General features: G+C 38.1%; 1 protein-coding gene across 1 annotated transcript; it reads left to right on the forward strand.

Moving 5' to 3' along the window:
• Nucleotides 1–43: 43 nt before the first annotated feature.
• On the forward strand, nt 44–27,716 carry ZYG11A (zyg-11 family member A, cell cycle regulator). The gene is made up of 14 exons (XM_004679490.1): nt 44–133; nt 4,378–4,543; nt 6,466–7,217; nt 11,712–11,852; nt 13,886–14,062; nt 16,912–16,976; nt 18,082–18,181; nt 18,266–18,316; nt 20,376–20,537; nt 20,612–20,656; nt 20,985–21,179; nt 23,736–23,797; nt 24,164–24,261; nt 27,553–27,716. The coding sequence occupies exons 1-14, from the start codon at nt 44–46 to the stop codon at nt 27,714–27,716; spliced, it is 2,268 nt and encodes a 755-aa protein (XP_004679547.1).
• The last annotated feature ends 82 nt before the right edge of the window (nt 27,717–27,798 follow it).

Genomic DNA, 27,798 nt, shown 5'->3' on the forward strand with positions numbered 1-27,798 from the left:
CTCGACGTCGGTTTTCTCCTCGACGCCCGTCGGCGGGGTCGCCATGGTTCACTTCTTACACCCTGGCCTCACGCCCCGCGTTCTCGTCACTCCCGACGCTCAGAGGGATGCTCTGAGCCGCTGCGTGTTGCAGGTGAGCCCCGGGGCCGGACCGTGCGGGGACGCGGCCCTCGGAGGGGCGTCCGACTCCCTCGAGCGCGGCGAGTCGTCTGGGACCTCGCAGAGGCACTCTTTGATAGTTTGGCCCACGCGAGGCTAAAATCTGGCGAGGCTACGCCTTCGCCCTGGCAGTCTTTGCTGGGGGTGAGGCGAAGTTTTCTCAGCCGTCGGGGTCCGAAGCATTGGCCGCGCGCGCCGGAGCAGAGTGGGGGAGAGAAGCTGAGTCCTGCCTCGCTCGTGACCTTGATAGAGCGAGTTTCTCCTCAGGTCTCCCACTGGCGCCTGTCCTGGTTGGAGGCTCTGGCGGCTTGACCTGCTGATGTGAATTTAGAGGGGACGTGCTGAACTTGATTGACACTAAGCCTCACTTGTAGTAGGCGTTGGCGTTGAGGGTGGTCGCTTATAAAACCCAAAACGACGACCGTATTTCCACGTGTACTGTGGACGTGGTATCCCCCGGAGGCTGTGGTCTCTCCATCGTCATTACTGGCGCCCAGGAAGGAGCCCGCGCCAAATCCATTCAGTACGCGGGTCTGCCCTTTTTTTAATTTCAGTTTCCTGGAATATCTTTTAATAGGGAGCACGGAGCCGAGCTAGTCAAATATGTGTGTATTTGGCGCCTACTGTGTGCTCAGTGTTGTTGCCTTAGGCCTTGTAGTCTCCATTTTAGGTTTGTCGTGTAGGAAAGTTGGAAATGCTTAGTTGATTTACTCCGTGACCTTAAATTTGACATCAAGTGTTGACAGACTCCACTTTATCCAACATTTGAGGGCAATGCTCTTGGGACCCAAACTATGTGAAGGCTTGAAATGAAATAAAGACAATAATATGATTGGGTTTGTACTTTATGTTGGGAGATTTACTGAGGGACTGGATAAGGGCAATAATAATAAATCAGCCCTTGCATCCAAAGGTGATAAGGTGGAAATAAATTGGACCTTGCATCTAATTAACGGGTCCTTGTGTCGGGATGGGACTAGATGAAGGTGATAACGAACTGGGCCTTAAATCAAGGACACAGCGATGACTCACCCCATTGAAATCTGAGCTTAGGACCTATATTAGAGACCCTTCCCCCTTATTGAGTTGGCTGTAGCTGCGGACCACTCTAGGGGCTTCTTCTCAGCTGCTGTCTGGAGCAGTAAACTCTGCTTGCTCAGCCTTTCTGCCTCCCGCCTTCCTTTCTTGCAGCGGGTCACAGAAATTGGGACAAAACACTTTATATACTAACGACTTGTTGGAAAGCTTTTTTGTGCCCTGCAAAGATCGAGCCTGTACTCCTTTATTCACCTTTTTATTTTTTTAGGATTTATTTTCATTTACTTATGCATGCATACAAGGTCTGGAGTGTAGGCCAGAGGGATTTGTGTGTGTGAGGATTCAGCAGAAAGAGTGGAGAGCAGGACAGGCAGATCTACTGAAGTACACTGCTGAGGGGAGCAGCAGGGTGTCAGGAGAGGTCTGTTGTGCCTTGTGATTCACCCCCCTGGCCAGGGGTCGAACTCTGTGCTGAAGTAGCTTCATAGTACTGTGCTTTAACCGGTTGTGCCAAGAGGGAGGGCCCTAAAATAATTTTTTAAAAAAAGGAATAATTGAAGAAGATAATGGGAAGGCAAAAAACATAGGACAAAAGTTGTATGTTTATGAGAATGACCCACTTGAGAAGGAGAGTTTGCAGATAGATGAATGAAGAAGTAACAACAGGAGCCAAGGCAAGAGGGATGGAATTTAGCCAGCACATGTGGAAGTGTTTGCAAGGAGGTACCCTTTTTTCACGTAAGAGAAGAATTAGCAAACGTGAAGTTTCTCCCTAAGTTTAATTATGAGATGACTTCATTTTTCTTAGTGAAATGAGTCAGAGTTTGAGGAACAAGAAGGCATGAACTAATTCTTGCCAGATTGTGGAAGATTCTAAAGATTCCTATTTAAAGAAGCCAATAAATACAGAATTTCCAGATACTAAGGGCTTTTTAAGTCAATGGCCATGACTTTTCCATGAGTGTTCCCATCTCCACAGAAGGTTAGCTGCTGGATACTGCCATTAAAATGTTGAACACCATTCCTGGAATGGAGTTTTGTCTGGAGAGTGTAACATGAGGAAACAAGGAGTTGATGATACTTACTTACTTTTTCTTTTAAGTTTTCTCACATTGTTGTTCACTTTGTACAATATTTGATTTCTTCGCTCATACATAGTCCCCACAATTCTCCCAGTATTTGTTTTTTGACTCTCCAAAAGCAGTATATGTTCTTTGTGAAAAAGTCAAGCTAATATGTTACTTCTTGTCTTCCAGGTTTTTCACTATCAAATTTTAAATTTTTATGTATGGTTTTTTTTGCAGTTTTTTAAAAATAATATAGTTATTTTTACATCATTTTGTGCCTTTTTCTGTCTCAGTTGTAATCCCTGTGAGCTTCCCATCACCAAATCACCCTTATGCCATCACCATAGTCCAGTCCATTCCCTGCCTCCCCCCATTTTTGATAGCGTTCCCCACTCCACCTGGTAAAATACCTCTGGTATATAGTTGTTCATTATTATTTTCTCCCCTGGCCTGTTATATTTCTGCTTATGAGTGAAACCATCCGGTATTTTTCCTTTTCTTTCTGGAAGAGTGATCTTTTCCATCTCCATCTATGTTGCTGCAAAAGGCATGTGTTTATTTTATTTTATTTTATTTTATTTTTTGGTTACTGAGTAATATTCCATTGTGTATATGTACCACAACTTTTTTTTTTTTTAAAGATTTATTTATTTTTGCATACAGAACTGGGATACAGGCCAGAGACTCAGGGGCAGTGAGAGGCTTCACCAGAGACAGAGTGGGGATCAGAACAGGCAGATCGATGAAGTACACTGCTGAGGGGAGCAGCGGGCGGGTCAGGAGAGGTCTGCCACACCATGTGGTCACCTCCGGGGCAGGCGGGAATCGAACTCATGAGGAAGCGTCTTTAGATTCTCAGTGCTGTGCTTTAACCTGCTGCGCCACCAGGGAGGGCCCATGTACCACAACTTTTTAATCCAATCCTCTGGAGTTGATGATGTTTATGAGGAAATTAATTTATACTTTTGATCATTGAGGGAAATTAATCCATTGAAAATCTTTTGGAGGTGAATGAATTGTTATAGCAAAGATTGTAATCTGTTTGGCTTATCACACTATTAATGTCTAGTATTTTGCCTTGCCAAATATTTGTGAAGTTAATGTCACTATCTTATTTAAACATTTTTTTTATTTTTTGCATACAGGAACTAGGGTGTAGGCCATAGGTGTGGAGAGGAGGGGGTGTGTGTTGCAGGGTTCACCAGAGACAGTGGGAAGCAGAACAGACAGATCTACTGAAATACATTGCTGAGGGCAAGACAGGAGATAGGAGCCCTCCCTGGTAGTGCAGTGGGTTAGGGCACAGCCCTGGAAGCTAGCTGCAGCTGCTTCAGCATGAGTTCCATCCCTGGCCAGGGGCGTGAACCACTTGGCTCAGCAGACTTCTGCCTCGCCTACTGCTCCCTCAAGCAGTATACTTTGTTCTGCTCTCCATTCTGTCTCTGGTGAGCCCTCATTCACTGCCCCTGCACCCCAGTTCTTGTATGCATAAATAAATAAGTCTTAAACAAAGAAAGACAGGAGATACACAGGGTTAGCGACATAAGTCTTGTTTGCACCATGTAGGTTAGCTCACTGACCAGGATCAAACTTATGCGGCAGTGGCTGGCATGATGGTGCTGAGACTTTAACCTCTGTGCCACCTTATGTTAGAGGAGAAAGGGATCATACACCTTTATTCTCTCTCTTCTCTGTCATGTTTTTGTGTAACACCTTGTGCAGTACCAACTTTTTAAGCTGTGAACATTTGAAGATAGGAATCAACAGACTTTAACTCTGACATGTAGTAATCAGTGAATGACTGCACGCGTGATCTACTACTTTAAGTAGTCCCACCTGTTGTATTGAAACTCACATTTCTTGGTTATATTTCCCACTAAACTGTTAGTTCTAAAAGGATTAGAACTGTGTCTTAATCATCTCTACGCTTTCAGTGGCTAGTAGAGAGCAGGTAACAAGTTTAAGGACTTTGAACACATTTTTTTTTCCTTGAGGATACATCAGATAACATCTTAATTAATAGTTGGAGTAGCTTGATGTGTGTTATGACTACTTTTTTATGTTGAATTTTTGCAAATGTTGTCTCTAATAAAGTTTGGGGCTTGTTTGCTAGGAGGAATCATCTCCCTATTCTTTGGTTAACATCTGCCTAAATGTCCTGATTGCTAACCTGGAGAAGTTATGTTCTGAAAGATCTGATGGAACTCTGGGTCTTCCAGCACATTGGAGTTTACCTCAGGAAATAGCTGATCAATTCCTAGGAGTGATGACTTGGCAAGGTAATTAAGATTTCTCTAATATACTCTTGTAGTACTTTACTATTTGGAAAGCACTTTTACATACACTTCATGTTTTGCTCCTCAGCTTGTCAATTTCCATATAGAAGCTAACTGGTATTTTAATAGGGGTGCATAGAATTTTTATCAATTAGAGAAATATTGCACATCTTAACAGTTTTAAGTCTTTTGGTCTATGTACATAATGTCTTTGTATTATGTAAATTGCCTTTTTAATTATTTATTTCTTCCTTAAATTTTTGGTAGAATTCAGCAGAAAACTCATCTGTGACCGGTGTGTTGTGTTTTTTTGGGGGGCAAGTTATAATTACTGACTGTTTCTTCGATAGATAGAGGCTGTTTTGTCCCAACTTCTGTAACCGGCCACAAGAAAGAAAGATGGGAGGCAGAAAGGCTGAACAAGCAGAGTTTATTGCTCCGGGACAGCAGCTGAGACGGAGCCAGCCCCTAGAGTGGGGTCCACAGCTACTGCCAGCCCTATAGGGGGGAAGGGTCTCTTATATAGATTCTAAACTCAGATTCCAAAGGGGTGACTCATCGCTGTGTCCTTGATGTGAGAGGCCCAGTTTGATATCACCTTAAGCTAGTCCCATCCTGGATGCAAGGCCCAGTTAATTGGATGCAAGGCCCAGTTTATTACCACCTTATCACCGTTGGATGCAAGGCCTAATTTATTACTGCCTTTATCCAGTCCCTCAGTAAATCTCCGCACTTGGTCACTCCCAACAGAGGCCTATTCAGATCATTACTTTTGTGAGATTTGTCAGGTTATGTCTTTCAAGAAATTGGCCTATTTCCTTTGGGTTATACTTATGAGCATAGTTGTTCAGAGTATTATTTTTTAATTTTAATTTTAATTAATTTTAATTAATAGGATTAATTCTGTATAATCTGCTATTCTGGGGCCTCCACGCCTTTGACATGTTATTTTATCGTTCCACTTCCTCTCCTAGAACAGCCTTACTGAAAGTTAATTTCATCTGTACTAGTTCATACCAAACAATAGTTTGGTATGAATCACGACTGTAAGTAATATACTACTGTAGGTACATTTATTTTCTATAATGAATAATCTCCCTGTGGTCATGGGTGTCTAGTTACCTTGTGTGCCTATTTATTTAATACAGGCTCTAATACATAGAAGACACTTAGTAATCTTTTGTAAATGAAATCTTAAAGAACCTACTCATTACATAGATAAGGAAAATAAGTCCTGGAGGTAAGAGACTTGTTAAGGCTATCCATTAATTTGGATACAAATAATCATTAGTAGTATTGCTTGCATATTGTATGTCCTGTACTTATCCTATTTTATTTTGTTTATTTTTTTTTTCTATGAACAGTGTTAACTATGGATAGAAGTGGAAGCGCTGCACAGTCAAACTGATTATGATTCCTGGTTCTGCCATAGTTTGATTGATTGATTGATTTTAAAGACTTATTTATGCATACAAAGCTGGGGTACAGGCCAGAGGTGCAGGGTGAGTGAGAGGACTCACCAGAGAAAGAATAGGCAGATTGACAAAGCACACTACTGAGGGGAGCAGCAGGTGAGACAGGAGAACTCTGCTGCACCATGTGGGTCACCTGCCTGGCTGCCTGGAACTCATGCTACAGTGGCTGCCTGATAGTGCTGAGATTTAATCCCTGTGCCACCACAGAGGCCCCCATAGTTTAATCTTGAGCAAGTTACTTCTCAAAACTTGTTTTCTTAGCCATGTAACAGTATAATCATTCTTTGATAGTAATGATTACAAAGAGTAAACGAGGTAGTGTGAGTACAATATGGGTACAAAGTAAGCAGTGAATGTTATCATTAGCTTTTGTCATAGTTTATTGACCACATTGCCTTGTGGAAAGGCATGGATCTAAGTTATTATAAGATGGTTCTGTTTCTCTTATAGGTAAGCTGACTGATAGAACAGCAAGCATTTTTCAAGGCAGCCAGATGAAACTGAAGCTGGTTAACATTCAGAAAGCTAAAATCTCTACAGCTACATTTGTAAAAGCGTTCTGTCATCACAAGTTCACTGAATTGGATGCTACTGCAGTGCACACTGACCTCCTAGTCCCAGACATCCTAAATGGTCTCTGCAGCAATAGTTGGATCCAACAAAACCTTCATAGTCTACTACTGGACTCAGCATGCAACCCTCAAGATTCAAGACTATCGGTTTTTGGTCAGCTCACTGGTCTTCGTGTTCTAAGTGTTTTCAACGTTTGTTTTCATAGTGAAGACTTAGCTAATGTTTCTCAGTTACCAAGACTAGAAAGTTTGGATATCTCCAATACTCTAGTCACTAACATCTCTGCACTCCTTAACTGTAAGGATCGACTCAAATCTCTCACAATGCACTATCTGAAATGCCTGGCCATGACTAAACCACAAATTCTAGCTGTCATTAGAGAACTTAAATGTCTGCTTCACCTTGATATTTCTGATCACAGGCAGCACAAATCAGACCTAGCTTTTCATTTGCTACAACAGAAGGATATTCTGCCTAATATTGTGTCACTGGATATTTCGGGTGGCATCAGTATCACCGATGGATTCGTAGAACTGTTCGTACGACAACGACCCACGATGCAGTTTGTGGGACTGTTGGCTACAGATGCTGGCTATTCTGACTTCTTTACTACCAAGCAAGGCTTAAGGGTTTGTTCTTAACTGAATTTGTTACATTTGTTTAGAACATTATCAAGTTTTGCTGAATATCAGAATCAGTATTACGTATTAGTTATTGAGAGACAGAAGAGAAAGAGAGCTTGATAATAATTATTGTGTACTTTGTGGTAGGTAGTGGAAATAAAACCTTTAGTTACAGTTCTGGCTTCCACATCTTCTAGTCCAGCTTATTAATGATAAATACAAGCACTTGACATTACCTCGTGTCTCAAATGCCATGCTGTGCATGTTGTTTTCTGCTTTAATCCTCCTTCTTAGAAAGATCAAGGAGATTAAGATACACACCCACAATTGTGGGATTTATTAAATGGTAGAGCTACAACTTGCATCTTTTTAAATCTGTAGTTCAGTGGTGTTAAATACGGACACATTAATGTGACTATTGCAAACGTCAATCTCCATATCTTCTTTTAAAGTTGGTACTCTATACCTGTTCTTTTTGCCCCTCTCTTTAGCCCTGGCAACAACTATTTTACTTTTTGTCTTTGATCTTGACTTCTGAGTACCTTAGGTGGAATTGTCTTTTGGTGAGGACTTAGCAGTCCTCGAGGCTCCTTCCTTTATAAGACTAAATTATATTCCCATTATATGTATGTACCACATTTTGTTTATCTAGTTACTGATGGTGGTCACTTGGGATGCTTACATGTTTTAGTTACTGCAAATAATATTGCTATGAATATGGGCGTACAGATACCTCTTGAGTCTCTTACTTTCAGTTCTTTTGATCTATACCTGGAGGTGTAATTGCTAGATCATATGTTAATATTTTTAGTCTATTTGAGGAACATTTTTATGCTTGCCATTCCCCATCAGCAGTATACAAGTGTTCCAATTTCTTCACATACTTTGTGTGTGTGTGTGTGTGTGTGTGTGTGTGTGTGTCCCCATTCAAATTTTGGTTTGCATTTCCCTGTTGATCATTGATATCAAATTTCCTTCCATGTGTTTATTGGCCATTTATATGTGTCCTTAAGATAAATGTCCTTTGCCCATTTCCAAATATTTTATTTTTGGTTGTTGTTGCTGCTGTTGAGCTATAGGAGCTCTGTATATACTGAATATTTTAGTTTCATGCCAGATAAAGAATTTGTCAGTAAGTGGGTTGCATTCTTTAGTCTTAATCTTTGATACACAATTTTAAAAAACTTTTATGAAGCCAAATTTGTCTAATTTTTTCTTGTCTGTTTCTTTGGTGTTGTGTTCAATGTAAATGTTTGTCATTATAATTTCCCCCTTTGCACTATTTTTACTGGGTTCAATATGTTTTGGTATGTTTTTGTTTTCACTTATCTGTAGTTTTTAAATTTCCCCTGTGATATACTGGATTCACTTGTTTATAAGTATATTGTTCAATTTCCATAAATTTGTGAGTTTTCCAATTTTACTTCTATTGATTTCTCAATTAATTGCATTATGGTGAATAAAGATAATTTATAGGGCCTCCCTGTTTGCTCAAGTGGTTAAAACAGTAATTTGAAGCTATCCACATTAACTGCAGCACAAGCTTAGTCCCCTGGGCTAGGGAGGTGACTCACATGGCACAGCAGACCTTTTCTGTCTTGTCTGCTACTCCCCTTAGCAGTGGTACTTAAGTTAGCCTGTTCTGCTCCCCACTCTGTCTCTGGTGAATTCTCTCACCCCCATATCTGTGGCCTGCACAGTTCTTGTATGCATAAATAAATACATCTTAAAATAATAATTTATATGATATCTTTGTAAATTTGAGATTTGATCTAGTTGGCTTATAGTGTTTTTAAAGTCCTTTATTTCTTTATTGGAAATGTATTTCTTCTCCCTTATCTCAAGAACTGTCTTCCTTCAGTTGTGTTGGTATTTGCTTCATATATTTTAAAGGATATATAGTGTCCTGCTTTGTCCATTGTTTGTTAGTATGTACTTATTTGCATTCTTTCAACTTGTTTAGTGGACTAAATACATCCTTTAGCTTTTCAATATATTTGTGATTTTGCATCTAAAGTGAGTCCTTAATAGCATATAACATAGCATTTAATTGGATCATATCTTTTTAATCCATCTTGGCAATCTCTTGATTTTTGATTGGACAGTTTAACGCATTTAAACATATATTTTAAAAGATTTATTTAGACCTGGGGTACAGGTCAGAGGTGTGGGGAGGGTGAGAGGATTCACCAGATACAAAGTGCGGAACAGAACAAGCAGATTGACTGAAATACACTCCAGAGGGGAGCAGCAGGGGAGGTCTGTGCCATGTGGGTTACCTCCCTGGCTGGGGATCAGACTCGTGCTACAGTGGCTGCCATAGCTTCATTATGCTGTGCTTTACTCTGCTGAGCTACCATAAATATAAAAATATTTATGGTAAGAGATTTCTGCATTTACTGTTTGGTTTCTATATGCTTTATCTTTTTGTCCTTCATTTTCTGCATTATGATTGTCTTTTGATTAGTTAATATTTTTGCAGTGAAATATTTAAATTCTGTTTTATTTCACTTTGTACATATAGCTGTTTTGTTTTTAGAGTATCACATTCAGTCTCCGAAAGATATAGCACTTCTAAAAACATCCTACAAAGATAAAAATTTAAACTTGTACTAGCTTAACTACAAATTCTCTACTCCTATACACCTCTTACTCCACCCTTTTAGTTGATGTCCTAAAATTACATCATATGGGGCCTCCCTGGTGACCTAGGGGTTGTCACATGCTGTCACTTCTATAGTCTGGGTTCAGGCCCCAGCTAGCGAGCTAATCCACATATGGCTCTGCAGACCTCTTTTGTCTTGCCTGCTGCTACCCTTAGCAGTGTTCTCCCCACTCTGTCTCTCGTGAATCCTTTAAATCTTTCTACCCCCATGTACCTCAGGCCCACACCTCACTTCTAGGAGCCAAAAGAAAACTACATCATATACTTTGTGTACCCCACAACATAAAATAGTAATTATTCTTACTGTATTGGTCGTTTAAATTGTGTAAAAACAGTATTTGGATTTACAACTAAGGTTACAATTAATACTATTAGAGTAATACTTTATATTTTAATTAGTGGTTTCTTGAATATGTAGAGAACAAAATGGAATTATCACTTAAAAAATAATACTTGCTTTTATCTTTATTTCTCAGTACTGGTTAGTATTCCTTCATCTTGCAAGGACTGGTCTAGCTTTATTTTTTATTACTTTTAAAGTATTTATTTATGCATACAAGAACTGGGGTACAGGCCAGAGGCCCAGGGGGTGAGAGGTTTCACTAGAGACAGTAGGGAGCAGAACAGGCAGATGCACTGAAATACACTGCTGCAGGGAGTAATGGATAGGAGAGGTCTGTCCCTGGCAGGGATCAAACTTATGCTGCAGTGGCTGCCGATAGCTTCATAGTGCTGTGCTTTAACCTGTTGTGCCACCACGGAGGACCCTGTTCTAGCTTTAGTGAACAACCTCAGCTTTAGTTCATCATGGAATTTCTTTATTTCTCTCTCAGTTTTGAAAGACAATTTGCTAGATATGGGGTTTTTGGTTAACTTTTCTATTAGCACTTTGACTAAATATGTGAACTCTTCTGGTCCCAAGTGTCTGATGAGAACTCTACAAATAATCCTGTTGAGGATACCTTGCTGCTTTCAAAAGTCTGCCTTTGACTTGAAGATTTTGATTGTGATTAATCTTGGTGTGAGTCTCCGTGAATTCATCTTGCTTAGAGTTCCTTGAGTTTCTTGGATATTTATATTCATGTCTTTCATTGTATTTGGTAGGCATTCAGTCTTCTTTTGAGTTCCCATAATGTGAATGTTGATCTGCCTGCTGGTATCCCACAGATCTTTTTAAGTGTTCACTTTTCATCAATCTTTTTTCTTTTGCAAGTTTCTTAATCATACCCCCCCCTTTATTTCCTTGTTTTCCTTTACTTCTCAGGAATGCTGAAAATTGCGTCATCTAGTTTTATTTATGTTCCTTGTTGATTACTGTGGTTTGTATCAGGTGGGCACCATTGATCCTCTAGATTCAAATCTATATAGAGGTTATTTGAAATCATTACATTAATGGTAGCAAGAAGAATTATATTAATAAGAAAGAAGTAAATTAAAGCAACACTACTAACTATGGTGTCTTTTATTTTTAGTTAATTTATGTGATTTTTTTCCTCCTATCTCAATTCTATGAGTATTTACAAGGTACATGCATTCATGGTTATTGGTTGTTTTGGAAATATATATATGCTGTTATTTACTTGAGGTCTTAACTATAATACAGATGTAGGGAAAGGATTCAAATATGACCACTTACTTTTTTTATTACATTTAACAGCAGTTGGCCTCTCTGAACCCACCTATAAAAAATGAGGTTGGAGAGGACATTTGCCTATTAAAATTATGGTGGAATGAGTAACATTGTAAAGCCCATGTGACATTTCCTTAAATATGTATTATTATTAGAAACCCTTGATGCCCCTAAAAGCCTGTAGTAACATCTTTTTATTTTTCAGGTTGCTGGAGGAGCCAATATGAATCAGATTTCAGAAGCATTGAATCGATACAAGAATAGATCTTGTTTTATGAAGGAAGCCCTTTGTAGGCTCTTAACAGAAACATTTTCAATGCAAGTAACCATGCCAGCTATTTTAAAGGTAACTTATACCCCAAAAAGTTAGCTTTTAATTATTCTGAACTGGTTTCATTAAAGCTGTTCACCAAACACATTGAATACAATAAGTTAACTTTTATGCCTTAATTTATAGTGAGTCAAAGTGTCTCATAGAGAAAGGAAAATACTTGTTGTTTGAATCTATATGAAATTGATTTGAATCATTTAGATTTTAGAATTTTGTCTGAGAAGGGGATAATATACCAATACACTATTTTTCCTAAAACAGAACATGCACTGTGCCTTAACTGCCTTAGGCAGCACTTTATTTGCACTTCTTTTATGATGCTTTTTTCAGTTCGATGTTTTGACATTTCCTCATCATATTTTTTGTTTGTATAGCTTACCTCTCTTGAGGTTTTAGGCTAAGGAATAGGGTGCAAGTAATTCATGTTTGTATCTACTTACATAGACATTTTATTACAGGATTACACAGTGTGAACTGGGCTGCCTGTCTGTGGGTCCTCAGGTATACACAAAAGGGTCAGTAAAGGGTTTATTTACAAAGAGGGGAAAGGAAAAGGAACAACCCAAGGAAAGAGAGAGAGAGACCTTTCCCTAGCCCCAGCCCTTGAAAGTTGCTCCCTGTTTATCCCCCAAAGTCCCAGAATGCCTGCTTAGCTCCACCCTTGGGTCCTCGCACTTCTCTCCTTGGTACTGCTGGGAGTTGTAGTTTCTATTCACTGGAGTAGGGGGTAGTGTCCATAGAACTCTCTGCAGAGTTCCTTTAGAACATTCTTTTCCCTTAACACTTTGTTTTTCTCTAAAAATTGACATTGGTTTTCTGACAGAAAACAATAGTAAACCAACTAGAACAGAAAAAAATAATACCATTTTAAAACCTTGTGAATAAAGTAAAATTACTGGTATTGATAGGGTCAATCTTTTACAGGAAGATTTTGCAGGTTTATTGGAGGAATTTATTTTAAATGTTACTAGAAGTATTAAGTTGTTCAGGAAGGAAATTGCAAATACATAAATGTAATATGAAAATGAAGAGTCATAAGAAAGTCACCTTGTCTTTATTATTCATAGTTCTTTGTGTTTCATTAAAAATATGGATATTTCTGTATCTTGGGAGTTTAGATTTTAAAACAATACATACAGAGAAACAACTCTGGACCTTTGTTTCCTATCTGTGATAAGGAGATTGAATTAGGTGTTTTAAAAATCCTTTTTGTATCTAAGATTCAGTGATTTTTGAAGATTGTTTCTTTTGATTTCTACATTTTAAAAATTGTAGCTGTTAGTATTCCATTGAAATCTTAACAGGTTAACGTTATAGACGTCATTTTTCGTAGTAGAAATGTGTCCATGTTCTGCCCCTAGGCTTTTATGAGTTCACTGCAGTTTTCAAAGTGAGGGACTTTGGGCTCTTAAAATCATAGTTCATGAATATCAGTAGACTGAGGTGTGTAGTGATGATTATCCCTAATTGATAAAGGAAACAGGTCACATTGTTCCAGAATGTTATAGCAGGTTTGGTCTGTGTTTACTTATGACACCTTCATTTCTTGTGTTCTAGGGCTTCTGCAATCTGTCTCCTACTGATCTTGTTGATGTTAGGTTTTGCTACTTTTCCGAATCTTTCCTCAATCTTCCTTTGTTGGTAGATTTATCCCATTTTTTAGTACATTGTGCTTTTCCTTATCACAGTTCTCTGCCCTAGGAACTCCTTCTCCATTCCACTTCCTTTGAAAATGAATACGGATCCTTTGTTCCCTCCATAACTACTTAATGTTTGTGGCTGCAATGTATGTAACTTTGCCTTGTACAGAGTAAGAGTCAGTAAATGATTACAAAAACACAGATGAGGAAACAGAGGTCCAGATTAGGGAATTGACTTGCCTGAAGTCCCAGTTATGTTAATTGCTGCATTTGAACTAGAAGGTGTTACGAAAAATAATGTTGAGGTTAGGGATTTTTTTTTTTTTTTTTTTTGCAACAAGCACAAAAATAAGACAGAATAAGAATGTTAATGTTGTCATATAGCACTAAAAACAAGTTCGTCTTCAGCTTGTGGCTGTAGGAATGAGGAATCATCCATTGGATTTGATATTGCAATTCACAGCCAGTGCTTGTACCCTCAACTTAACACGCCAGGGCCTGGCCAGGGGGATGCCTGTTCGTCTCTTGTCAGAAGTCACCTGTTTACTTCTCAAGGCTCTGAAAAATTTCCCCCATTACCAGCAGGTAATTTGAATTGACTACTTGACTATGCTTTTTACTTTAGTACAAATAAGTGAAAAATGTGTTTCCTTGTTCTGATTCCTCATCCTACCTGGACAAGAAAGAGAAGAGAGACAATATCATGTACATCATAGTAAGGAGTAATAAGGCTTACATTTTTAAGTTTTCTCAAACCAGATAAAAAACTTCTGCTACACTTTGGTATGGTCCTTAAAGGTTTAACGTTATAAGCCTACAAGCCTTATATATATGAAAACTATATTGAAATTGAATCATATATCTAAATACAAAAGCTAAAACTGTAACACTCCTAGAAGAAAACATAGGATTAAATATTTGGGACCTCAGAATATGCAAAGATATCTTAACATACAAAAAACACACATGCATAACTTTAAGTTGGAACACATCAAAATTAAATTATCTGCTTACAAGGAAACGAAAATAAAAATGGGGCTCTCCCTGGTGGTGCAACAGGTTAAAGCACCGCATTATGAAGCCTCCTGAAGCCACTGCAGTATGAGTTCAATTCCTGGCCAGAGAGCTGACCCACATGGTGTGGCAGACCTCTCCTGACTCACCTGCTGCTCCCCTCAACAGTGTATTTCAATAGATCTGCCTGCTCTGCTCCCCACCCTGTCTCAGGTGAATCCTCTCACCTATCACATATCAGGCCCATACCCCAGTTCTGTAAGCATAAGTAAATAAGTCTTTAAAAAAAAAAAAAGTTAAAAAATGAAAAAAGGTAGGGGCCTTCCTGGTCTCCTAAGGGGTTAAGTGTCAGTGCTACCACTGCAGTAGCCAATAGCCCTCTATGACGACGTGGCTTGAGTTCAGTCCATGACCAGGAAACTAACCCACATGGCATACAGACCTCTCCTGTTTGCCTACTGCTCCCCTTAGCAGTATATGTCAGTGAATCCACCTGATCTATTCCCTACTCTGTCTCTGGTGGGTTTTCTCAGTGCTGCCCCTCCCTCTCTTCCCCTAACACCTCTGGCCTATACCCCAGTGCATTTATACAAAAATAAATAAGAAAAATATTTTTTAAAAATTGAAAAGGTAAACCACATACTAGGGAAAACATTCATTTTGTATATGTGACGAGCTTATATCCAGACAGTCCACTTTTAACTCAATAACCCACAGCAAATAAACCAAGTTTGTAAAAGTTTGAACAGGTCATGTCACCAAAGACGATAATGCAGGTAACAAATACATGAAAATATGCTCAGGATCTTTAATTCTCAGGGAATTGAAACCACCATGCTTGTATATTTCAGTAGATAACTATTTTGCTCCCTACTATGTCTGGTAACTCTTCTCACACCCTGCTCCTCTGGCCTACACTCTAATTTTTGTATGCATAAATAAATGAATCTTTTTTTAAAAAATTAAACATAATTTCCATGCTACTCTAGTCATTCTACCCCTAGGTAGTTACCAAAGAGTAATTAAAGCATATATCTATATAGACTTATATAGATATGCTGTATAGGAATGTTAATAATATCTTTATAGTCCCCCAAAACTGACAGCTTATCAAATGTCCAACAACATATAAATAGATAAATTATGGTATATTCATATAAGAAAATGCTATTTGACAATGAAAAGGAATTATATACTGATACACGAAGCATGGATGAAACGCCAAAGCATACACTGTCTCTGGTGGGTTTTCTCAGTGCTGCCCCTCCCTCTCTTCAGTGTATGCTTTGGCGTTTCATCCATGCTTCGTGTATCACACCCCAAAAGTAGGTATTATATGACCTTCCTTTTTTAGAAAAAAAAAAAAAAATCTGTAAGTGTCTAGCATTCTGGGGTTGATATTGACTGGAAGGAGACACAGTGGCATTTTCTTGGGTAATGGAAATACATTTTATCTTGTTTCTGGTGGTAGGTACACAGGTTTATACATTTGTCTATGTAATTGAAATGAGAACTGATTTTTTTTTTCTTTTGAGTTAACGGTTTATAACACTGTAATTTAGGAGTATAGGTTTACTTGTTCAGATGCATGCTATTTCACCACATCCACCACCAAACTACCACGAAAGTCCATTGCAACCCTTCTACTCTTTGCTCCACCTCCACAGCTCCCCTGAAACTATTTATTTTTTTATTAATGAGGTTGGAAATATAGCACAAAAGTGGCCTTTCCTCATTTAAAAAAAACTGTATTTTCTTCTCTTGAAAGGTTGGCAGAATATTCCCAATTTAGCCTTAATTCCTTCATGACAATCAACATTGAACTTAGTAATAATTGCCCCTGTAACAGGCCATGTACTCCATCATTTGCCATAATCCCAACCAGTGTCCTGTTGTTTCACTCAGATCTTTTCACTTGTCTGTTACTGCCTGCATCCTGTTAACATTTCAGGTTTACTGCTCCCTGCCTTATATACTTATGTCATGCTGGCTACACAATTGCCTTCCAAAAAGAGACTGTATTTTTCTATTCTTGTAACTTTCTCAGGAGACATTCTTCCAGACCCTAGAAATCTTGAGAAAAGTGGAAACACTGTCAGTTATGAGATCTAGTCATTCAGTAGATGGGCTACGTTTAGATGTTGATTTGGGCTGACAGGCCACTCTGGATCTTTCTGGAGTTCAGCAAAGGCCCTTTTTTGCCAAAAAAGAGGCTTGTTCTTTAGGCAGAGGTGAATGTGACAGTTTATTAGTCAGATGAAGAACTTGGATCGGCCAGGTGTAGTGTAAATTATTACTCAGAAAAACTTAGTAGCACCTTCCAAATACTTAGAAACTGTTTACCATAAAGTATACATTTCCTCAAAATTATTTTTCTTTTTTTTTTTTTTTTCAAAATTATTTTTCTTTATTCCCTAAAGTTACAGAAGAATTGTCTTCTCTCCTTAACCAATTCCAGGATTCTTGTGGATGTTCCATTTGACAGGCAAGTGTAAAACTTGGTCATCTGATTTTGGGGTATTGACCAGTGTTACTCTGAGCATTATTTTTGTTTATTAGCTTAGCAAGAATCTGTGTAAGATTGAGATAAGATGTTAGGGGGGAAATGTTCTGTTGTGTCTTTTCTACAAGGAAGTACCTTCTTTGGCAAATGCTGTTTCCCAAAGTGTGATTACTCTTTAGCGCAGATGGGTGGTGAGAACATGGACTCCTGAGAGTCAGACATACTTCTATTCTGACCCTCCATTATTTTTACACGTTTCCTCACTTGTTAGATAGTGAATCTTATGAGATTTAGATATGATGTTTGTAAAGTACTTACCATATTGCCTAGCTTCAGTACATTAATAATTAATATTAAGTAAATAATATTAGGCTCTTCCTCATTATTCATTCTTTTTTTTTTTTTTTTTATTGGTAGTACTCTGTGTAAATCATTATCCCAGAATCCTAAGGATTCCTCTTAAGGCCTTTGTAATCTCCCAGATTCATGAGTTTAAAAACATTTGTAGTAACAGCTAAAAAAGTAAGCCCAGACTGACATGAATAAGCCTCTGGTTTGTAGGTGCAGGGCTAGGCGAGGCCACACAAATTAAATTGAAAGGTGTACTTAAAGTGTATTTTAAAAAAAAGTTATGAAAGTGGTTCTCCTCATTTAAAAATTCTGTATTTCTGCCTTCTCTTTCAAACTTGGAGACTTCAATTCAGTCTTCACTCCTACAAGGCAGTCTTTCATAGGAGCTGAGCAACAGCTGCCTTTATTAAAGGACATTTTAGCTGTGGCATATTAGCACTGTCTGCAATTCTTACTACTCCCTTTTGTAGAACTTCTTTCTAATTTCAGGCCTGTTGTAGTAGAAACTAAATATTAAAAAAAAAAAAATCTTTCCTAGATCTTTGCATCTTTCTTTGAATCCCATGCATTTTGATCTCATTCTATCTGCTCCCTGTTCCTCTTCTGATCACTTCTTTTTGCCAAATGCTTTGGATCTTAGTAACTGAGGCATTAGAAGTCCAAGGCTGAGTGATTTCTTCTCTCAAGTACAGACAGATTGACAGACTTTATTGTGAGAAAAATAACTGCTTTTCAGGTTAGATGCTGCCAAGTTTGTCATGAGGTGGCTCTGTAAACATGAAAACCCCAAGATGCAAACAATGGCAGTGAGCATCATCTCTATTCTAGCTCTGCAGGTATGTGATTGCTAAAATCAAGACTTCTCCCTCATCTGATGGAGCTCTAGTATTTCAATTATTCTGACTTTTTGTTGCTTATAGCTGTCACCTGAGCAAACTGCCCAACTTACAGACCTTTTCACGGCAATCAAGGTAGGTTGTTGCTTTTTAAAAACTTTTCTAAATCAAAGAAATTATGACCATAATTTGAAAAAAAGCATTCTAAAAGGTGTGTAAAAAGAAAATCCGTAGCTCTGCTCCCCAAAAGAAATTCTTCTCTAGTCTTATGGCTATTTTTTCCTGATACTTATCTACACATCTGTAGTTAAAATGTCAATAGCTGCAATGCCTTGATTTATCAGCTTTAGATGTAACTGATGATTGTGATGCTATGGGAAATAAGCACATTGCTGATCTACATAAGTCTCCGACCCTCCCTGGTGGTGCAGTTGTTAAGCACAGTACTATGAAGCTGCCACTGCAGCTCGAGTTTGATCCCCAGCAGGGAGTTGACCCACATGGCCATGGCAGACCTCTCCTGACCCCCCCCTCCCGCCCCAGGATGCTTCCCTTAGTAGTGTATTTCAGTAGATATGTCTGTATTTTTCCTACCTAGTTATTTTTACTTTATGGCATTTTATGCCATGGGTTATTTATTTATTTTTATGATTGAACTCTTCCTGTACATCTTGGGATTGATTGCATGCTTTGGAAAGTATTTCTCTCTCTTCTCCATGGAATATTTTTTCCAACCCAATTTCTTTTTCTTTCAATGTTTAAATATTTACTAGGATTTTTTTTTTTTAAATGTAGAGCAAGTACTGAAACTAACATGGAGGAAGAATACTGTTCTGTATTTCTTGAAGAAACTTTTTTAGGTAGTAGCACCAGAAGTTTTTAGGCTTTAGACTGATGTAAGACAGGCTAAGCCACTTATTGACCATATGACCTTAGATGTTTTTCTTATTTCTTCTATGCCTCACAGTCCTCATTTATAAAGCAGGCATCATATGAATAATAGGCCACTTTTTGAGCAGTAGTATTTCACTTATTATAAGTATCATTAAGAAATATGTTAAGTATCTAGCCATGGACTTGGCCACAGTCCCTTGTTCTTAATAGGATCACCCTCATATTCCCTGTTCCTCCCTTGGCCATTCACCCTATTTACCATCTTAGATGATTGCTACTAGTGTCTGCTGCTCTTAAATTGTTTTCTTAGCTCTCACAACTTTAGTTTTGTGATTTGCTCTTTTGATACATTCTCTCCTGAGTAGGTAAAATATTTAAGGTAAGGATTCATCAGAGACAGAGTGGGGAGCAGAACAGGCAGATCAACTGAAATATACTGCTGAGGGGAGCAAGCAGGAGGTATGGAAGGTCTGCTGTGCCATGTTGCAGATAGTGCCATAGTGCTATGCTTTAACACCTTGAGCCACCAGGGAGGTTCCAAATGGCATATTTTTTGAACTTTTCATTTTGCTGTCTTCTCTCTCATATCATCGTCTAATAAATTTGAAAGTACAAGTATGAGCTTAGCTTCTTTCTAAAACTATTCTGATTTCAAATAATATGTTGGAATCTCTGTTGAAGCAAGTCAATGGTTTCTTGACGTTATTAGAACGTACAGTTTTAATTACAAAACTGCTCATTTGTCTAGACCAATGAGCTTTTTCTCTGGCATGTTTTTCTCCCTCTCCTCTCATGTCTGATTGACTTGGGGTATCTTTATTTTTTCTCTGATCTTAGTTTACATATTACCTTTATGTGGAGGCTTCCCTGCTCAGTCTTTTCTAAAGTAAATTCTTAGGCTTTTATATGTTTCCTTCAGAGTGTTTATGAAAACTTAAAATTGTTTTACTTAGTCAAGAAAAACCAGGTATTTTTAAAATAGGGATCTCTTATCTGAATGAAGGCCTGGCTTTTAGAATGTATTGATAAAACATTCTTCGTAAGTGTAATAATAAAATAGCTGACATGGTGCTATTAATAGCACCGCAGGCTACATGCTTGTTAAACTTTAGCTTTACTCATTAAATCTTCATTAAAAACCCTCAGAAATAGGAATAACTCATTTTATTAGGGGAGAAATGGTATTACAGTGCTATTGTGTTTAGAACCCAGGTTTGATGCTAAAAGTTTTTCTTGCTATCTGTATAGTGGAATGAGAGTAACTGGGCCATCTAACTCTCCCTGTCTCTTTGCTTTCTAGGAACTTCTAGCTATAGTAAAACAAAAGACTACTGAGAAGTTAGATGATGTCACCTTCTTGTTTACTTTGAAAGCCCTTTGGAATCTTACAGATGAGTCTCCAACTGCTTGCAAGCACTTTATTGAAAATCAAGGATTGCCAGTCATCATTCAAGTTTTGGAGGTGGGAAGACAAAATTGAGATTACATATGAAATATTTTCTTTTTGTTTAAGTAACCTGAATCTTCTTTTGACAGACTTTTTCAGAATCAGCAATACAAAGCAAAGTACTCGGTCTTTTGGTAAGGTCAATTTTTTTTAGTTAAATGTAATGACTTTAAATAATAAGAAAACTAATGCATTAACACCTACTATATGCCAAGTACTTTTGTAAGCAATTACAGCTATTAACTCATTTAATCTTCATATCCCTATAAAGAGAATACCACAATGTTTCAATCATCTATTGCTGATTAAAAAGGGAGTAGGATGGTGGTGTTAAGCTAAATGGAGGAAGAGGCAGGAGGGAATAAGTTCTCCATGTATCTCAGCTGAGCAGTGGAGAGAAAGAATAATTTCTGATTTTTCCTTTCCTGTCCCTCATAACATTTTGCCCTCTCTGCTCTATAGAACAACATAGCTGAGGTCAGAGAACTCTCTTCCACTCTGATGATTGATGATGTGGTCACTCATGTCAGCAATTTGCTACATAGCAAAGAAATAGAAGTCAGTTATTTTGCTGCAGGCATCATAGCCCACCTGACATTGGACAGGCAGCCCTGGCTATCTCGTGACCTGCAAAGGAGTGCCCTTCTCCAGGATCTGGTACGTGAACTTTTCTTTACTCCAAAATCCACAGTGATGTCTTCTTACAGAAAATGTTTTTTTTTTTTTTAATATATATTTATGCATACAAGAACTGTGATACAGGCCAGAGGTGTGGGGGTTGAGAGGATTCACCAGAGACAGTGGGAACAGAATAGGCAGTTCTACTGAGATATATTGCTCATCTACATTTTGTTGCATTCCTTCTGATGGTTTTCTTCTATAAAAATTTTGCATGCAGGGTCCTTGCTGGTGCTGCAGTAGGTTAAGCTGCAGTACTATAAGCTGTCCATAGCTACTGCAGCACAAGCTCTATCCCGACCTGGGGGTGATACACATGGTGCTGCAGACATCTCCTGTCTGATCCACTGCTCCCCTCAACAATGTATTTCAGTCTGCCTGTTCTGCTTCCCACTCTGTCTCTGGTGAATCTTCTCACTCTCCACCTGTGACCTACACCCCTGCTCTTGTATGTACAAGTAAATAAAATTTTTTTTAAAGATTTATTTATTTATGCATTCAGAACTGGGGTACAGGCCAGAGGAGCAGGGGTGGCAAGAGGAGTCACCATAGCCAGACTGGAGAGCAGAACAGACAGATCGATGAAGTACACTGTTGAGGGAGCAGCAGGCGGGTCAGGAACCAGTCAGGAGAGATCTGCCGTGCCATGTGGATCACCTCTGGGGCCGAGGATCAAACTTGCACTGATGCAACTGCAGCTGGCTTGCAATGCTGCGCTCTAACCCATTGCACCACCAGGGAGGTCCAATAAATCTTTTTTTTTTTTAAATTATACATGCAGATAGTTATAGATGGCCTGTTCTAATTTACCCCCATACTTTCAGCTCCTTTTAAAGCTATTTCTTTTGGTATTTATCTCCATATCTCTAGATAATATGTTACTATTATTTGACTTTGCATTTTCCCACTCCAGAAGAAGAAAGTTCCTTTCCTCACTGTCTTCATGCACAGACCCTTCCTTATTTTCAAGTATAAGTCTTTCAGTACATTCAGATACATTCTGTCAGCTTCAGCTTCTCTGCTTTTTTGGTTATCTATTATACTATCAGAATTTCGAATGCATCATTCCATTGTCTTTTACATCTTTGTATCACTGAGAAGTTTGGACCATTTTCTTTTTTGAAGCTTGAAGCTCTTTGTCCTCACTGTTTGGAAGTTTCAGTGATGTACCTTGGTATAGGTTTCTTGTCATTATTATATTGGCTATTTATTGGCCTAGAAGCTCATTTCCTTCACTTCTGGTGAATTTCTCTCCTCTCCTGTCCTTACTATCTTTCCTCCCACCTTCCCTTTTTCTTGGATGTTACTCTTTCCAGGCTTATCTTTTCTAAGCTATATTTAAAATATTTTTTTAAAAAAGATAACTTGAGCCTCCCTGGTGGCTCAGAGGGTTAAAGCATAGCACTGTGAAGCTAATTGCAGCCACTGCAGCATGAGTTCCATCCCCAGCCAGGGAGGTAACCCACATGGCGCAGCAAACCTCTCTTTCCCTAATGCTGCTCCCCTCAGCATTGTGTTTCAGTCTATCCGCCTGTTCTGTTCCCCATTTTGTCTCTGAATCATCTCACCCCCACACCTCTGCCTGTACCGCAGTTCTTGTATACATAAAAACATAAATCTTTAAAAAGAACTAAAAGACAAAATTTGCAAGCTGACCATAGATTAGAGGCACACAGCAAGGGAGAGGAGGGTGAGGGGTCAGAATGGGTGGGAAGAACCAAGGAACTATGGTGATGGTACACCATGATATGATGATCGGAAAACTCTGGGGACTACACCTGAGAAGTGAAACCTATCATTGTACAAAAATGAATGATATAAGAAAATAAATAGTAAAAAAATGCTTATTTTCTTAATTTCCACTCCCATTGGGGTTTGCATTTCTGCTATTTTAATTTTTATTTATTTAAGGATTTATTTAGTTAGTTTTTTTACTTATAAGAACTGGGGTGTAGGCCAGAGGTGGGATTGTGAGAGGATTCACCAGAGATACACTGGAAACAACAGGTGGATTTACTGAAAGGGAGCAGCAGTGGGCAAGACATGTAAGGTCTTCTATTGCCAAGTGGGTTATCTCCCTGGCTGGGGATTGAGCTCATACCCTGGCTGTCAAGTCTATAACCCTTGCATCACTAGGAAGGCCCCCCATCATTTAGATTTTCACTTAAGACTCCTGTTTTTGCATGGTTCTCCCACCATTTGTTTATGGGATTTTCCCAGTCCAGAGTTTTTGTTAGGGCAGGAAGAATTAGGGAGGAGTGGATGCATGTCTTAGTCTTCTGTACTTAAATCAGAAGCCCCTGTTTATTGCATTGTTTTCCACATGACTTTATTATAGGCTTTATATGTATCTGGCTATCTGATTGGTACTGTGGCAAATAGGCATGCCTAAATTTGAGGAATCCCATATTTTGAAGTTTTAGGTTTTTATATACACACACACACACACACACACACACACACATAATTAGAAATAACATAAAATAGCCTGTTACGGACTATAGTACTAAAACCCTGTTTACCTGTTTTGTATAGTATACAACTATCCAGAACTGGCCAAGTTCAAGTTGCAAGATGACAGCATTGGTGACTTACAGGTATCTTCATGAAGGCATAGTATTTAAAGCTCATTCTCAGTCTCCTCACTATTTATGTCACTATGTAAGTCAAATGGCCGTGTATTCAAATCCTGTTTCTTGAGAATGCTAGGAAAATCACTTTCAGATTATCTGAGACTCAGTTTTCTTCATCTGTAAGAGAAGGGTGACGTGTAAAAATTGAGGATGAACTGAAGTATTGAGTGTCCAGATTGTTTTAACAGTATAGTTTTAGGTGCTACCATCCATTATATGGTCAGTAATGATCTATTTCAAAAAACAGTTGGTCCTATGGAGAAATGTTGAGAGTTATATTTCCTTGACATTAGCTTGAGTTCTGAATGCACATCTTTGTACTTTTTTTAGATCCTTCAAGGCATTTTTCCCACTTCTTGGCAACTTCTCTCAACCAGAGGCTCAGCTCTGGGCATTATGGGCTCTATATCATGTCTGCAGTAAAAATCGTATGTATTCAAAATATAAAAGTTTTTGGCTATTTTTCTGAATATTCAAAGTGAATTTTAAAAAATTTGTGTTTTGGATTTTTTTTTAAAATTATTTATTTATCCATACAAGAACTGGGATGTAGGCCAGAGGTGCGGGAGGTGAGAGTATTCAAACTGAGTTGGGAGCAGAACAGGCAGATCTACTGAAATACACTGCTGAGAGAAGTAGCAGGCAAGACAGGAGAGGTCTGCTGTGCCATGTGGGTCAGCTCCCTGGCTGGGGATCAAACTCTTGCTGCAGTAGCTGACTACAGCTTGATAGTGCTGTATCTTTAACTCCTGTGCCACCAGGAAGGCCCTTGAATTTAATTCTTTAGGGAAAAAAAAAAACTGAAAAGCATTTTTTATTAGCTTAAAGTATTAAAAAATTACAATATTTTGAAAGTAGATATTAAACTGTATAAAAAGTGAAAATTTGTTCCTGTTCTCCATTGTTAACAATTTGATAACTAAAACTGTCCTTTAAATACTTTTCTGTGTACATATTATAATTTAGTATATACTGTATATAACTTTTAAAACATAAAGTAGGCTCATTCTGTGCATACTGATGTAGCCTACACTTTTCACTCAGCAATTTATCATGAATAATTCTTACTGTGGTAGTACATAGAGTTGCCTCTTTGTAATGGTTTGTAGGAGACTGAGGGGTCGCCCAGGAATCAGGAGATGTAAGAGATACAGGCCATGATTTTATGCAGTTAACCCTTGTATACAATGGGGGTTTGAACTGTGGGACTCCCCTGAGAAGTGTAATTTTTTTCTGTCTGTGGTTTCTTCTTTCATAGATTTAGTAATTGGGATGTTCAATAAACTGGATGTGGGACCTGCAGAGCAGAGGACTGACTAAAAGGGACTTAAAGCATCCAAGGATTTTGGTGTGGGGCTAATCCCTCTCAGATACCAAATAGATAAATTTTGGGGGAGTCAAAATTTATATGCAGATTTTCAACTTCCCCAGGGTTTGGTGGTCGTAAATACTCCCGCCCCCTGGATTCTTCAGGGATACTAAAACCAGGAGGTAGTTTTTAGAATTAAAGGTTTGGCTATTGAACACAGTAAATTTAACAAGTAATGGGACCTGTATGCAAAAAGTTATGAGAAATAATTTTAAAGCCTGAAATAATTGAGACAGTTTATTCCTAGATGGAAAGATTCAGATACAGGTGTCAATTCAGTTCTTTTCATTCTACGGATATAAGTCAGTTCAAATGATTTGAAAAGTATTTTAAAAGTAATCTGGCAATATAAACAAGAGAATGTGTGTGTTTTTTGTTTGTTTGTTTGTTTGTTTTTGTTTTGAGTATCCCCTGATACTTCTAAAAATTATAAAAGTACCATGAATGGGGTGCTGGCATATGAATAGACATAGGTAGATCAGTAGGTCAGAATGGCTCTGAAACAGACTCCAGTTACAGCAAGCAGTAACTACACGTAGTACATGTGCATGTAATACAATAAAAATGGGAAGGGTCAGATGCACAGTGAGAAAGAGTACAGGTGATGCCAGAACTGAACTGTACTCCTAGTTTCTGTTTTACTAACTGAGAACTTGCAAGTAGGTTATATAGCTTCTACACTGTTCCTGTTTATTCATCTATAAAATAAGGATAACAGCTTTATAGGATCGTGAAGGGAGTTAATGGATTAATAATTGTAAACATTTAGAACATTGCTTGCTAACCATACAGACATTTTATACAGCACAGTATACAGAGTTTGTTAAATAATGGCTTCATTATTTTCTAAGACTTACTCTCAGAATATTTAAAATTGTTGACTCAAAAAATAAATGAACACTTGTAAGGAATGGTAGGTATTGCTAAATTGTCCTCCAGAGTTGGTTACTAGATTGTAACCTCATTTACATGTGTGGGGAGCTTACCAGTTCCTTAACATTCTTGCAAAAACAATTGAACCTTTTTTTGCCAATCTGAGTTGAAAGGGATAGTCTGTCTCACTTAACATCTCCTTTATGTGAATAATCTTAGTTATTTCCTTTCCCTTGAACTGTCTTATCCTTTTTACACTTTTGTTTACTGCTTGTTGGTTTTTTCTTTGTAATTTGTAGGAATAAAATATATAAAATCTTTGTAATCTGTGTTTCAAATATTCCTGTTTATTGTCCTGAGTTTGTTTATTGTGTTCACAAGTCACTCTTGTTACATGGCCTATGACTTTTAGGTCATAGTTGAAAACACTTTCCCAAATTGATGAAAAATTTTCAGCCATTTTTAATTAAATACTATCCTTCCCCTCTATTCTTTTGTGTGAAAGTACATTATACTTTCTCTCACTCTGTCCTCTACCTTTTTATAAAAAGAAAATTGTGTTTTGTTTATTTGTGCTATAATCCTTAGTAATTACCTCAGATGTATTTTTGGATTATCATTGCTGTCTTTGTGTCTAATTAGCTCAAAAACTAAACTAAATTGTGGATAAGTCCCTCTATCCCTTTAGCACAGTTTGTTATTTGCTTTTGCCAGGTGCTCTAGAAGTTTCCCAAGGATTGGACTATTTTTTTTTTTAAATGAAGGTAACACTTTTATAACACTGCATATAATTTGGAGATATAAGATCACACACTATTTTGGGGGGGGATAGTTCTTGTAGTGATTTCTTACCCAAAAGATTTTCATAACATAGCATAAATTCAAACCATATTACCCACTTAAGACTGAGTTATGAATTCTCAGGAAAGACTAATTCACCTCTCACTCATAAACACACCTAGAGCCTAGGCCCAAATTAAAATGTTTCATTGTCTTATCCCTTCTTTTGTCTAGTCCTTTGTGGCACCAACTTTAATGTACTTTTTTTAGCTATCTAACTTAAAATCTAAATTCCTAGGTTACTGAAGTTGATAGTGCCTGACTGTCCCAGGAAGCTCCTTGTAGCTGCTTTATTATCTAGTGTCTGCAAGTTATCCATCGTAAACATACTGCCTAAAACTGAAATGTTACTATTTTTTAATCAAAGAAATTCTAATCCTTTTAGCTAGCATTGGGAATATTGAAGCATGGAGTTGTTTGGTAGTAAACATACTAAAATATGTTATCTCACTGCACGTGGTAAGCATTATTTAAGTTTTGATATATTTTTTTGGAAATGAATGATTTTATCTACTTAATTCCTGTGTAAGGGCTCTTAAACCTTTGCATCCTTTCTTTAAAAAGGTGAGTGTGGTGAATTGGGAATAGTTAAGAGTCTGGTTTATCCATCATATTTCTTTGCTTGATTTTCTTTCAGCCAGCAAATACTGCAAAATGTTAGTCGAAGAAAGAGGATTGCAGCTGTTGTGTGACATCCAGGAGCACAGTGAGGCACACACCCAAGCACATCAGATTGCAACCTCCATTCTAGATGATTTCAAAATGTATTTCATGAATTATCAGAGATCCCTTTTATGTTGAATGTCCAGGCGGTTTCAGAGGTATTCTTTGTTCCTCAGTGTCAGGTATTTTGCCCTGTCACCAATTGAATATTGACTAGTTT

The sequence above is a fragment of the Condylura cristata genome, unplaced genomic scaffold (genome assembly GCF_000260355.1).
Source record: "Condylura cristata isolate star-nosed mole 26May11 unplaced genomic scaffold, ConCri1.0 scaffold00008, whole genome shotgun sequence".
Classification (NCBI taxonomy): domain Eukaryota; kingdom Metazoa; phylum Chordata; class Mammalia; order Eulipotyphla; family Talpidae; genus Condylura; species Condylura cristata.